Below are 12,421 nucleotides of genomic sequence, written 5' to 3' on the forward strand. Positions count from 1 at the left end.
TCTGGACTTAACAAAGAAAAGATATTTATTACAGAGCATGAGGAGTGAGGTGCAAGTGAACAATTGTGAACCGTTGGCTGAACCTGACTAATTAAAACTTTAGAGATAATGGGAACTGCAGATGCTGGAGATTCCAAGATAATAAAATGTGAGGCTGGATGAACACAGCAGGCCAAGCAGCATCTCAGGAGCACAAAAGCTAGCTCTGATGAAGGGTCTAGGCCCGAAACGTCAGCTTTTGTGCTCCTGAGATGCTGCTTGGCCTGCTGTGTTCATCCAGCCTCACATTTTATTATCTTATAATTAAAACTTTAATCCCTTCAAACTCCTCTTTGCACATAAATGCGCAGACATCAACACCCAACCAAAGGGGACAAATACAATGGGTTATTGGACAGAGGGAAAAACTGGGACAGCAGTTCAGTGGTTCCTGTCCACAGGGACAAGGCTGATGGTTCTTGTATTGGCCTAAAAGCTGCTTCTCAACTTCCACCAGTTTACAAGAGGCACGGAGTGGCTGGTCCTCTATAAGAGGTCATTTTTGTGAATTAAAAGTCATGGCTTATAGCAGCTGCTGAAGGAAAGACAATCTGGTTTTCTTCAGGGTTAAAGTGGCTTATTGCAAAGCCTTGAGAAAGAGGGAGAGAGAGAGAGCTTCTAAACTGCTGATGGCCTGAAAGCTTCTCAATCTTGGTCATGGCCCCAAGCTGCACTTCTAGAAACAAAGCTGTATTTTTACTGAAATTCATTGTGTGTAGTGTTTGCACTTTCTGAAGCAGCAGGGAATGCTGTTTGGACTGCAGGAAGGACAGGTCATCTGTCTCTTTCTCTCTCTTTGCAACAGTTGGCAAAAACACTGTCACGATTTTAGACTTCAGGTGCTTCTGCTGCAGAGACAGAGAGAGGGAGAGCCCACAAGTCGAAATGCTTACTCACCGTACTGTTGGTTCCCACAATCTCGCTCAGTGAGCCAGGAACCAATCCGGCCGATCACCTCTGCCATCCACTAGTCAGGATCGGTTTGTGTAATCACCTGCTCATTGCCAGCCACATCTCACTCTCCATATGGCGTCTGTAGTTCTAGGTGTCCACAAACAACATTCCCCCACTGCTCGAGAAAAGCAGCAGTGTAAACACCACACATAAGGAGCTTCAGTAAAAATATAGTTTTCTCTGTAAAAGTGTGGCGATTGCTTCCACAATTCCACAATTGGTTTTAAAACCAATTTCAGTGCACAATCTAAATACAGAGGAAAAAATGACCTGGACTTCACATGGCAATATTGTGAAGTTTTCTGTCTGGAAAATAATGCTGACATTGGGCACAGTTCAGAGAGATTTCCTTATGAAGAGAGGATGACCTTATAAGAGATGGGCTTATAATCATTGAAATTTAAAAAATGAAAGGCAACCTTATTGAGATAGATAAGATTCTGAAGAGGCTGTCTGTCCCTCTCTCTCGCCCCTACCACCCCCATCTCTTGCTCGCTGTCTCTGTCTCTCGCTCGCTTGCTCTCTCTCTGTCTCTGTCATTCGAACTCTCTCTATCACTCGCTGTCTCTCCTGTCCCCCACCACCCTCTCTCACTATGTCTCCCCCACTGCCTCCACCCCTTCCCCCTCCCTTCCTCCCCTTCCCCCTCTCTCCACCCCTTCCTACCCTTCTCCCGTCTCTCTCTCTCTCTCTCTCTGTCTATTCCTCTCCCACTCTCTCTCTCCCCCCCACTCTCTCTCTCCCCCCCACTCTCTCTCTCCCCCCCACACTCGCTCCCCACCCACTCTCTCTCCCCCCCACTCTCTCCCTCCCTTTCTCTCTCTCTGTCTGTCCCCTCGCGCGCACGCTCGCTCTCTGTCCCCTCGCGTGCACACTCTCTCTCTGTCCCCTAACGCGCGCACTCGCGCTCTCTCTCTCTCTGTCCCCTCAGGCGCGCTCTCTCTCTCTCTGTCCCCTCGCGTGAGCGCTCTCTTTCTCTCTCTCTGTCCCCTCGCGTGTGCAGTTCCCCCCCCCCCCACCCCCTCTCCCTCCTTCTCCTTCTCCATCTCCCTCTCTATCCCTTACTCCCTTCCATTTTCTCTGTCTGTCCAGTTGACTGTCCAGCTGTGTACTTTTCAGCCTGATCTCTGCCGGTAGCACCTTGCTCTCCTGTCCTATTACTTCCCCCACAATTCTAGCAAACCTGACAGCCCTCTTTCCTTGATAACAAGGTGTGCAGCTGGATGAACACAGCAGGCCAAGCAGCATCAGAGGAGCAGGAAAGCTGACGTTTCGGGCCTAGACCCTTCATCAGAAATGGGGGAGGGGAAGAGCGTCCTGAAATAAATAGGGAGAGAGGGGGAGGTGGATAGAAGGTGGAGAGAGGAGAAGATAGGTGGAGAGGAGACAGAAATGTCAAAGAGGTGGGGAAGGAGCCAGGAAAGGTGAGTGTAGGTGGGGAGTTAGAGAGGAGATAGGTCAGTCCAGGGAGGATGGGCAGGTCAAGGTGGAGGAATGAGGCTAATGGGAAGGAGATGTGGGTGCGGCTTGAGGTGGGAGGAGGGGATAGGTGAGAGGAAGAACAGGTTAGGGAGGTGGGGACGAGCTGGGCTGGTTTTGGGATGCAGTGGAGTGAAGGGAGATTTTGAAGCTGGTGAAGTGCACATTGATACCATTGGGCTGCAGGGTTCCCAAGCGGAATATGAGTTGCTGTTCCTGTAATCTTTGGGTGGCATCATTGTGGCACTGCAGGAGGCCCAGGATGGACATGTCGTCTGAAGAATGGGAGGGGGAGTTCAAATGGTTCGCGACTGGGAGGTGCAGTTGTTTATTGCGAACCATTCGTAGGTGTTCCGCAAAGCGGTCCCCAAGCCTCTGTTTGGTTTCCCCAATGTAGAGGAGGCCACAGTGGGAACAGTGGATATAGTACCAGATTAGCAGATGTACAGGTGAACATCTGCTTGATGTGGAAAGTCTTCTTGGGCCCTGGGATGGGGGTGAGGGGGAAGGTGTGGGGGCAGGTGTAGCACTTTCTGTGGTTGCAGGGAAAAGTGCTGGGGTGGTGGGGGCTGGAGGGTAGTGTGGAGCAGACAAGGGAGTCACGGAGAGAGTGGTCCCTCTGGAAAACAGATAAGCGTGGGGAGGGAAAAATGTCTTTGGTGGTGGAGTTGGATTGCAGATGGCGGACGTATCGGAGAATGATGCGTTGGATCCGGGTGTTGGTGGGGTGGTATGAGAGGACAAGGGGGATTCTTTTTTGGTTGTTATTACGGGGAGGCGGTGTGAGGGATGAGTTGCGGGAAATGCAGGAGACACAGTCAAGGGTGTTCTCGACCACTGAGGGAGTGTGTTGCAGTCCTTGAAAAACGAGGACATATAAGATGTTTGGGAGTGGAATGCCTCATCCTGGGAGCAGATGCAGCGGAGGTGAAGAACTTGAGAATAGGGGATGGCATTTTTGCAGGTAGGTGGGTGGGAGTCAGTAGTCTTGAAATGGGTATCGGTTTCCATAGATGGAGATCCACCAGAGATGGAGACCGAGAGGCCCAGGAAGGAGAGAGGTATCAGAGATGGTCCAGGTGAACTTAAGGTTAGGGTGAAAGGTGGTAGTAAAGTGGATGAACTGTTCGAGCTCCTCATAGGAGCACGAGGCGGCACTGATACAGTCATCGATGCAGCAGGGGAAGAGGTGTGGGATAGGGCCAGTGTTGCTGTGGAAGAGGGATTGTTCCATGTAACCTACAAAGAGGCAGGCATAGCTTGGGCCCATGCAGGTTCCCATGGCCACCCTCTTTGAGGAATTGAAAGAGAAGTAATTGAGGGTGTGGACGAGTTCAGCTAAGTGGATGCCCTCTTTCGTTCTTCTCCTCTAGGCCTCTTTCTCCGGTCTGTTTTCAGCCATGTCTTTTAATGATATATTTTCCTCCCCCCACATAAAGGAATGCCCCACCTTGGTGCAACTTCCCCCTGGAGAAAGGACATCGATTCGGATTATCTTCGACCCTGAACAGGTGAACTGTTAGTCCTTGCAGCTTGTCCTGCTCTTCACAGGTCCGATCCTGGAGGGGAGGGATTGGGCAGCCTGGCTTGTTTCTAATTTTGCTTGGATTCTGGCTGGACAGGCTGGTAGAGTGAGACTTATCCATGAGCTTCTCAGCAGAGGATGAAGGATTTGCACTCACTCGCGCTAACCTGAGTCCCAGTTGTACCATGAATAGATTTACCATGTGAGGAATGTGGTGCTTTCAGTGCAAACACTGTCTCTGTTTCCATCCATTAAAACTCACCATTTGATTAGGTCTCTGTATCTTGGAATGAACAAGAGGCCCACAGTTTTAGATGGCACTCCGTTCCAGTGAGAATTCTCACTGAATATTCCTGGGGGCTGTTACTTATCCTCTGTACCTGACTCTCTCTGTCCCTCTCTGTGTGTGTGTCTCTCTCTCTCTCTCTCTCTCTCTCTCTCTCTCTCTCTCTCTCCCTCTCCCCCCCTCCCTCCTTCCCCCCACTCTCTCTCCCCCTCTCCCCCCCCCCTCCTTCCCCCCCCCTCTCTCTCTCTCTCTCTCTCTCTGTCTCCCTCCCTCTCCCCCTCTCTCTCACCCTTCTCTCTCTCGCTGTCTCTTTCTCTCACACACTCTCCCCATCTCTTATTCTCCCCCTCTCTCTCCCTCTGCCACTTTCTCTCCAATTTTTCCCAACCCAGCTTTGAATTGCCCACTCTTTTGTACCTTTCTCTGCTCCCTGGCCCCTACGCAATTCTCTGTGCAACTCTCCCCCTCTCAACTTGCCCCTGCCCCGTCAAACCTTACCACCCCCTCTCCACTCCCCCATCCCTCTCCCCTCCCTCAGATATGCCCTCCCCCCACATCCCTCTTCCTCTCTCGGACCACCCCTCTTCCCATTTCCCTTCTCTCCTGTCAGCCACCTCCTGCTTTCTCCACTCACTGTGGCCCTGATTCCCTGTTTTTCCCGCCGGCTTTCCATTTTCACACCTAGGGTTAGCCGTGTTACAGCAATCACCATGTCTCGCTTTTGCTCTTTCTGTCTCTTTCACTCTCTCTCCCGCTGTCTCGCTCTCCTGCCTGCCCACTCTCATTCTCTTCCCCCATTTCCCTTTCTCTCTTTCTCTCCCTCGAACCCTTCTCTTGCTCTGTCTGTGCACACCCCCACTCTCTCTCTCTCTCTCTCTCTCCTTCTCCCCCCCCCCCCACCCCCATCCCTACCACCACCACCACCCCTCTCTGTGTCTCGTGCAACGTTGGGGATGCAGTCAGGATTTGACGTTTCTTCTCCTTGCAGAACCAACTCGGACTCAGCACTGCACACGAGTGTGAACAATCCGAATGCAGCCAGTCCATTCGCCAGCCCTGGCCAGGCCGTGCTTAGCCCCACCAAGAGAAGCGGTATGTCTCATTGAACTAGAGCTCTCCAACTGCAAGTGCGTGTGTGTTCAAACTCTGTTTGTTCAACCACTGACTGGGGTGCGCAGTACATAGAGCTGCCTCCCGCTGCAGACTGAACTGTTGCTGTGGGTGGGGGAAGCTGCATGGTGTAATGTGACTGACTTTTCCTCCAGGGGCCAGGGTTACAAACAGATACACACTGACACTAATCTCACTCTCCCATTTCACAAATCTGCTGTCAAGACAACTTGCGGAATCTTTTGCATCAAGCTCAAAGCAAAGGTTCATTTCAGGAGGATTCAGGAACAATCTCCTGAAATCTAGTAATTGACTGTACACAAGTCTGAGTATGTGCCTCTACCCGACTTCAAAATCAGCTACAGCACTGAGTGAAGCTAACTCTGCTCTGTCCCCATCAAATGTTCCCAGGACAGGGACAGTGCAGGGTTAGGCACAGAGTAAAGCTCTCTCTACACTGTCCCCCATCAAACACTCCTCAAGACAGACAGCAAGGGGTTAGATACAGAGTAACGCTTCCTCAACACACGGCCCATCAAACTCTCAGGGCTGATAGATCTGAACGATTTAACAGCAGGAGTAAGCCATTTGGTTTTTGAGCCCAATCAGCAATTGAACAAGAACGTGGGTTTTGATTAAAATGACCCTCTACTCCTCCTGTGTTCTATACTGCATAAATCTAAATCATTCTAACTTCGGCTTTGTTTATTCAGCAGGTTTAATGGATGGGGAATTAGACAGCTTTGGAAAAGGTGAGTTTGTCAAAAATGGAAGGACCTGGTCCTTGCTCTAGAGTACACTTTAGATTCTGCAGGCACATCCTGCAAACCAGAAGCAGTTTTTACAGATACACGTGCGCCTCGGCCTGTGCGGACTGACGCTGTCCCTGCGCCTTGGCCAGTGCGGACTGAGGCTCTCCCTGCGCCTTGGTCTGTGCGGACTGAGGCTGTCCCTGTGCCTCGGCCTGTGCGGACTGAGGCTGTCCCTGTGCCTCGGCCTGTGCGGACTGAGGCTCTCCCTGCGCCTCGGCCTGTGCGGACTGAGGCTGTCCCTGTGCCTCGGCCTGAGCGGTCTAGGCTCGGCCTGTGCGGGCTGAGGCTCTCCCTGCGCCTCGGCCTGTGCAGACTGAGGCTCTCGCTGCGCCTCAGCCTGTGCGGACTGAGGCTCTACCTGCGCCTCAGCCTGTGCGGACTGAGGCTGTCCCTGCGCCTCGGCCTGTGCGGACTGAGGCTGTCCCTGTGCCTCGGCCTGTGCGGACTGAGGCTGTCCCTGCGCCTCGGCCTGTGCGGACTGAGGCTGTCCCTGCGCCTCGGCCTGTGCGGACTGAGGCTGTCCCTGTGCCTCGGCCTGTGCGAACTGAGGCCCTCCCTGCGCCTCGGCCTGTGCGGACTGAGGCTTTCCCTGCGCGTCGGCCTGTGCGAACTGAGGCTCTCCCTGCGCCTTGGCCTGTGCGGACTGAGGCTGTCCCTGCGCCTTGGCCTGTGCGGACTGAGGCTGTCCCTGCGCCTCGGCCTGTGCGGACTGAGGCTGTCCCTGCGCCTCGGCCTGTACGGGCTGAGGCTCTCCCTGCGCCTCGGCCTGTGCGGGCTGAGGCTGTCCCTGCGCCTCGGCCTGTGCAGACTGAGGCTCTGCCTGCGCCTCAGCCTGTGCGGACTGAGGCTCTACCTGCGCCTCAGCCTGTGCGGACTGAGGCTGTCCCTGCGCCTCGGCCTGTGCGGACTGAGGCTGTCCCTGTGCCTCGGCCTGTGCGGACTGAGGCTCTCCCTGCGCCTCGGCCTGTGCGGACTGAGGCTGTCACTGTGCCTCGGCCTGTGCGGACTGAGGCTGTCCCTGCGCCTCGGCCTGTGCGGACTGAGGCTGTCCCTGCACCTCGGCCTGTACGGGCTGAGGCTTTCCCTGCGCCTCGGCCTGTGCGGACTGAGGCTCTCCCTGCGCCTCGGCCTGTGCGGACTGAGGCTCTCCCTGCGCCTCGGCCTGTGCGGACTGAGGCTTTCCCTGCGCCTCGGCCTGTGCGGACTGAGGCTGTCCCCGCGCCTCGGCCTGTGCGGACTGAGGCTGTCCCTGCGCCTCGGCCTGTGCGGACTGAGGCTGTCCCTGCGCCTCGGCCTGTACGGGCTGAGGCTCTCCCTGCGCCTCGGCCTGTGTGGGCTGAGGCTCTCCCTGCGCCTCAGCCCGTGCAGACTGAGGCTCTCCCTGCGCCTCAGTATGTGCGGACTGAGGCTCTACCTGCGCTTCGGCCTGTGCGGGCTGAGGCTGTCCCTGCGCTTCGGCCTGTGCGGACTGAGGCTGTCCCTGTGCCTCGGCCTGTGCGGACTGAGGCTGTCCCTGTGCCTCGGCCTGTGCGGTCTAGGCTCTCCCTGTGCCTCGGCCTGTGCGGACTGAGGCTGTCCCTGTGCCTCGGCCTGTGCAGACTGAGGCTGTCCCTGTGCCTCGGCCTGTGCGGTCTAGGCTCTCCCTGCGCCTTGGCCTGTGCGGACTGAGGCTCGACCTGTGCCTCGGCCTGTGCGGGCTGAGGCTGTCCCTGCGCCTCGGCCTGTGCGGACTGAGGCTGTCCCTGCGCTTCGGCCTGTGCGGACTGAGGCTGTCCCTGTGCCTCGGCCTGTGCGGACTGAGGCTGTCCCTGTGCCTCGGCCTGTGCGGACTGAGGCTGTCCCTGCGCCTCGGCCTGTGCGGACTGAGGCTCTCCCTGTGCCTCGGTCTGTGCGGACTGAGGCTGTCCCTCCGCCTTGGCCTGTACGGGCTGAGGCTGTCCCTGTGCCTCGGCCTGTGCGGACTGAGGCTCTCCCTGCTCCTCGGCCTGTGCGGACTGAAGCTGTCCCTGCGCCTCGGCCTGTGCGGACTGAGGCACTCCCTGCGCCTCGGCCTGTACGGACTGAGGGTCTCCCTGCGCCTCGGCCTGTGCGGACTGAGGCTGTCCCTGCGCCTCGGCCTGTGCGGACTGAGGCTGTCCCTGCGCCTCGGCCTGTGCGGGCTGAGGCTCTCCCTGCGCCTCGGCCTGTGCGGGCTGAGGCTGTCCCTGCGCCTCGGTCTGTGTGGACTGAAGCTGTCCCTCCGCCTCGGCCTGTACGGGCTGAGGCTCTCCCTGTGCCTCGGCCTGTGCGGACTGAGGCTCTCCCTGCGCCTCGGCCTGTGCGGACTGAGGCTCTACCTGCACCTCGGCCTGTGTTGAGTGAGGCTGTCCCTGCGCCTCGGCCTGTGCGGACTGAGGCTCTCCCTGCGCCTCGGCCTGTGCGGACTGAGGCTGTCCCTGCGCCTCGGCCTGTGCGGACTGAGGCTGTCCCTGCGCCTTGGCCTGTGCGGACTGAGGCTCTCCCTGCGCCTCGGCCTGTGCGGACTGAGGCTGTCCCTGTGCCTCGGCCTGTGCGGACTGAGGCTGTCCCTGTGCCTCGGCCTGTGCGGTCTAGGCTCTCCCTGCGCCTTGGCCTGTGCGGACTGAGGCTCTACCTGCGCCTCGGCCTGTGCGGACTGAGGCTCTACCTGCGCCTCGGCCTGTGCGGACTGAGGCTCTCCCTGCGCCTTGGCCTGTGCGGGCTGAGGCTGTCCCTGCGCCTCGGCCTGTGCGGACTGAGGCTCTCCCTGCGCCTTGGCCTGTGCGGGCTGAGGCTGTCCCTGCGCCTCGGCCTGTGCGGACTGAGGCTCTCCCTGCGCCTCGGCCTGTGCGGACTGAGGCTCTCCCTGCGCCTTGGCCTCTGCGGACTGAGGCTCTCCCTGCGCCTCTGCCTGTGCGGACTGAGGGTCTCCCTACGCTTCGGCCTGTGCGGGCTGAGGCTGTCCCTGCGCCTCGGCCTGTGCGGACTGAGGCTGTCCCTGCGCCTCGGCCTGTGCGGACTGAGGCTCTCCCTGCGCCTCGGCCTGTGCGGACTGAGGCTGTCCCTGCGCCTCGGCCTGTGCGGACTGAGGCTCTCCCTGTGCCTCGGTCTGTGCGGACTGAGGCTGTCCCTCCGCCTTGGCCTGTACGGGCTGAGGCTGTCCCTGTGCCTCGGCCTGTGCGGACTGAGGCTCTCCCTGCTCCTCGGCCTGTGCGGACTGAAGCTGTCCCTGCGCCTCGGCCTGTGCGGACTGAGGCACTCCCTGCGCCTCGGCCTGTACGGACTGAGGGTCTCCCTGCGCCTCGGCCTGTGCGGACTGAGGCTGTCCCTGCGCCTCGGCCTGTGCGGACTGAGGCTGTCCCTGCGCCTCGGCCTGTGCGGACTGAGGCTGTCCCTGCGCCTCGGCCTGTGCGGGCTGAGGCTCTCCCTGCGCCTCGGCCTGTGCGGGCTGAGGCTGTCCCTGCGCCTCGGTCTGTGTGGACTGAAGCTGTCCCTCCGCCTCGGCCTGTACGGGCTGAGGCTCTCCCTGTGCCTCGGCCTGTGCGGACTGAGGCTCTCCCTGCGCCTCGGCCTGTGCGGACTGAGGCTCTACCTGCACCTCGGCCTGTGTTGAGTGAGGCTGTCCCTGCGCCTCGGCCTGTGCGGACTGAGGCTCTCCCTGCGCCTCGGCCTGTGCGGACTGAGGCTGTCCCTGCGCCTCGGCCTGTGCGGACTGAGGCTGTCCCTGCGCCTTGGCCTGTGCGGACTGAGGCTCTCCCTGCGCCTCGGCCTGTGCGGACTGAGGCTGTCCCTGTGCCTCGGCCTGTGCGGACTGAGGCTGTCCCTGTGCCTCGGCCTGTGCGGTCTAGGCTCTCCCTGCGCCTTGGCCTGTGCGGACTGAGGCTCTACCTGCGCCTCGGCCTGTGCGGACTGAGGCTCTACCTGCGCCTCGGCCTGTGCGGACTGAGGCTCTCCCTGCGCCTTGGCCTGTGCGGGCTGAGGCTGTCCCTGCGCCTCGGCCTGTGCGGACTGAGGCTCTCCCTGCGCCTCGGCCTGTGCGGACTGAGGCTCTCCCTGCGCCTTGGCCTCTGCGGACTGAGGCTCTCCCTGCGCCTCTGCCTGTGCGGACTGAGGGTCTCCCTACGCTTCGGCCTGTGCGGGCTGAGGCTGTCCCTGCGCCTCGGCCTGTGCGGACTGAGGCTCTCCCTGCGCTTCGGCCTGTGCGGACTGAGGCTGTCCCTGCGCCTCGGCCTGTGCGGACTGAGGCTGTCCCTGTGCCTCGGCCTGTGCGGACTGAGGCTGTCCCTGCGCCTCGGCCTGTGCGGACTGAGGCTGTCCCTGCGCCTCGGCCTGTGCGGACTGAGGCTCTCCCTGCGCCTCGGCCTGTGCGGACTGAGGCTGTCCCTGTGCCTCGGCCTGTGCGGACTGAGGCTCTCCCTGCGCCTCGGCCTGTGCGGACTGAGGCTGTCCCTGTGCCTTGGCCTGTGCGGACTGAGGCTCTCCCTGCGCCTCGGCCTGTGTGGACTGAGGCTGTCCCTGTGCTTCGGCCTGTGCGAACTGAGGCTCTCCCTGCGCCTCGGCCTGTGCGGGCTGAGGCTGTCCCTGTGCCTCGGCCTGTACGGACTGAGGCTGTCCCTGTGCCTCGGCCTGTGCGGACTGAGGCTCTCCCTGCGCCTCGGCCTGTGCGGGCTGAGGCTGTCCCTGTGCCTCGGCCTGTGCGATCTTAGTGACTTTGGGTGGATTTTCACTTGTGTCATCCACTTCTGTTTGTTCCTGCCTGACTCTCTGCGATTACTTCTCGTTTCTCTTTTACTCCAGGTTTCCCATTCTCTGTTCCACCACATGACAATATCCACGATGAGGATACGCTGCTGCCCAAAGCTCTCTGGGATACAAGGAAGGTAAGTATGTCAGTATTGAAGTACTGCCTATGATAAAGGACAGAACTGTGAAGCTTTCAGCTTGGAGCTGTGATAAGCACATTGATTGAACTCTGCTGATCCACAGGTACAGAGTGTGACGTCACGGCCCAGATCCTGCGAGGTTCCTGGCATCAAGTAAGTCTGTGTTTGGTTCAACGCTGACTATACAGTGTCAAACAAAGAAGCATTCCCAGACACCTCATCGGCTCTGGTATCAGCAAATTAATCAACTGAGGCAGTTGCATCATGGTTAAATTACTCAACTAGCAATGCAGACGCCCAGGCTACTTCTGGGAATGTGTGTTCAGGTCCCATCACCACGATTAGTGAAATTTTAAATTAATGACCTTACAGAGATTTATAACATCCTGAAGGGCCTGGATAGGGTAAATAGCCAAAGTCTTTGCCCAGGGTAGAGGGAGTCCAAAACTAGACGGTTTTAGGTGAGAGGGACAAGAAGAGACCTAAGGGAACTTTTTCATGCAGAGGGTGGTGCGTGTATGGAATGAGCTGCCAGAGGAAGTGGTGGAGGCTGGTACCATTAATTGTAAGGCATCTGGATGGGTAATTGTGGGGGAGGTCATGCTGTGGTAAGGATAGGCCTGTCAGTGGGGACGGGCAGCACATATGCCCCATTTTGGACAGGGAGAGGTGGGGCTTCCCCATTCAGGGTGTTAGTGATGCCCCTTGGCTAGCAGACCTTCCCTCCCCACACAGGACCGTGTTAGTCTTTCATACTGAGTGTGGAGCTGTCCTGTTGTTGTGAGGTTGGCGCTCTGACTGGTACACAGCCGCTTGTAGCTGTGGTTTGAGGGGAACTACGGTGGGGGGGGTGGTGGGGGCTTTGTTGCCCCTCCCTGACCCAGGAGGGGTTTTATAAAGGGCAGTGGCAGCCTCCTGCAGCAGCTGACCCTCTGTAATTCTCACGCCTACAGTAAAACCCAGCCACTGTTTAGTGCGCACCCTTTGGAAGGTATGGAAGAGGCCATGACCTGGTCATCAGCTGCTCAGCAGAAAGATGACCTGTGGAGACGAGCCACCAAGAAGGGGCAAGTAAACTGCATGCTTCAAGATGTACAAGGAGTTGCCATGCTGTCTCCCCATCTGTCGCTGACTGTCCACCAATCCGTTCCCCGCCTGTCATGCGCTATTCCTCCCCATTCCCTGCCCGTCCTACGCACTCTACCCCCCATTTCCCACCCATCCTGCGCACTCCCTCCCCCCACCCCATTCCCCCCCTGTCCTGCGCTCTCTCCCCCCACCCCGTTCTCCACTCATTCTGCGCTCCCCCCATTCCCCACCCATCCTGCGCTGTATC

The 12,421-nt window shown here is 58.4% G+C and overlaps 1 protein-coding gene across 3 annotated transcripts in view; it reads left to right on the plus strand.

The window, feature by feature from the left end:
* The window catches only part of LOC125449744 (CREB-regulated transcription coactivator 2-like), a 45,330-nt gene that overhangs the window by 21,160 nt on the left and 11,749 nt on the right, over window positions 1-12,421 (plus strand). The window contains exons 5-10 of one of the 3 annotated variants that reach the window (XM_059643050.1): window positions 3,912-3,983; window positions 5,272-5,375; window positions 6,110-6,145; window positions 11,000-11,082; window positions 11,189-11,238; window positions 12,039-12,152. In XM_059643050.1, the coding sequence (XP_059499033.1) occupies window positions 3,912-3,983; window positions 5,272-5,375; window positions 6,110-6,145; window positions 11,000-11,082; window positions 11,189-11,238; window positions 12,039-12,152 (459 nt within the window). Of the gene's footprint in view, window positions 1-3,911; window positions 3,984-5,271; window positions 5,376-6,106; window positions 6,146-10,999; window positions 11,083-11,188; window positions 11,239-12,038; window positions 12,153-12,421 lie in introns of all 3 variants that reach the window. The other 2 variants (XM_059643049.1, XM_059643051.1) reach the window with 2 other exon arrangements.

This window comes from Stegostoma tigrinum, chromosome 47, assembly GCF_030684315.1.
Source record: "Stegostoma tigrinum isolate sSteTig4 chromosome 47, sSteTig4.hap1, whole genome shotgun sequence".
NCBI classification, from domain to species: domain Eukaryota; kingdom Metazoa; phylum Chordata; class Chondrichthyes; order Orectolobiformes; family Stegostomatidae; genus Stegostoma; species Stegostoma tigrinum.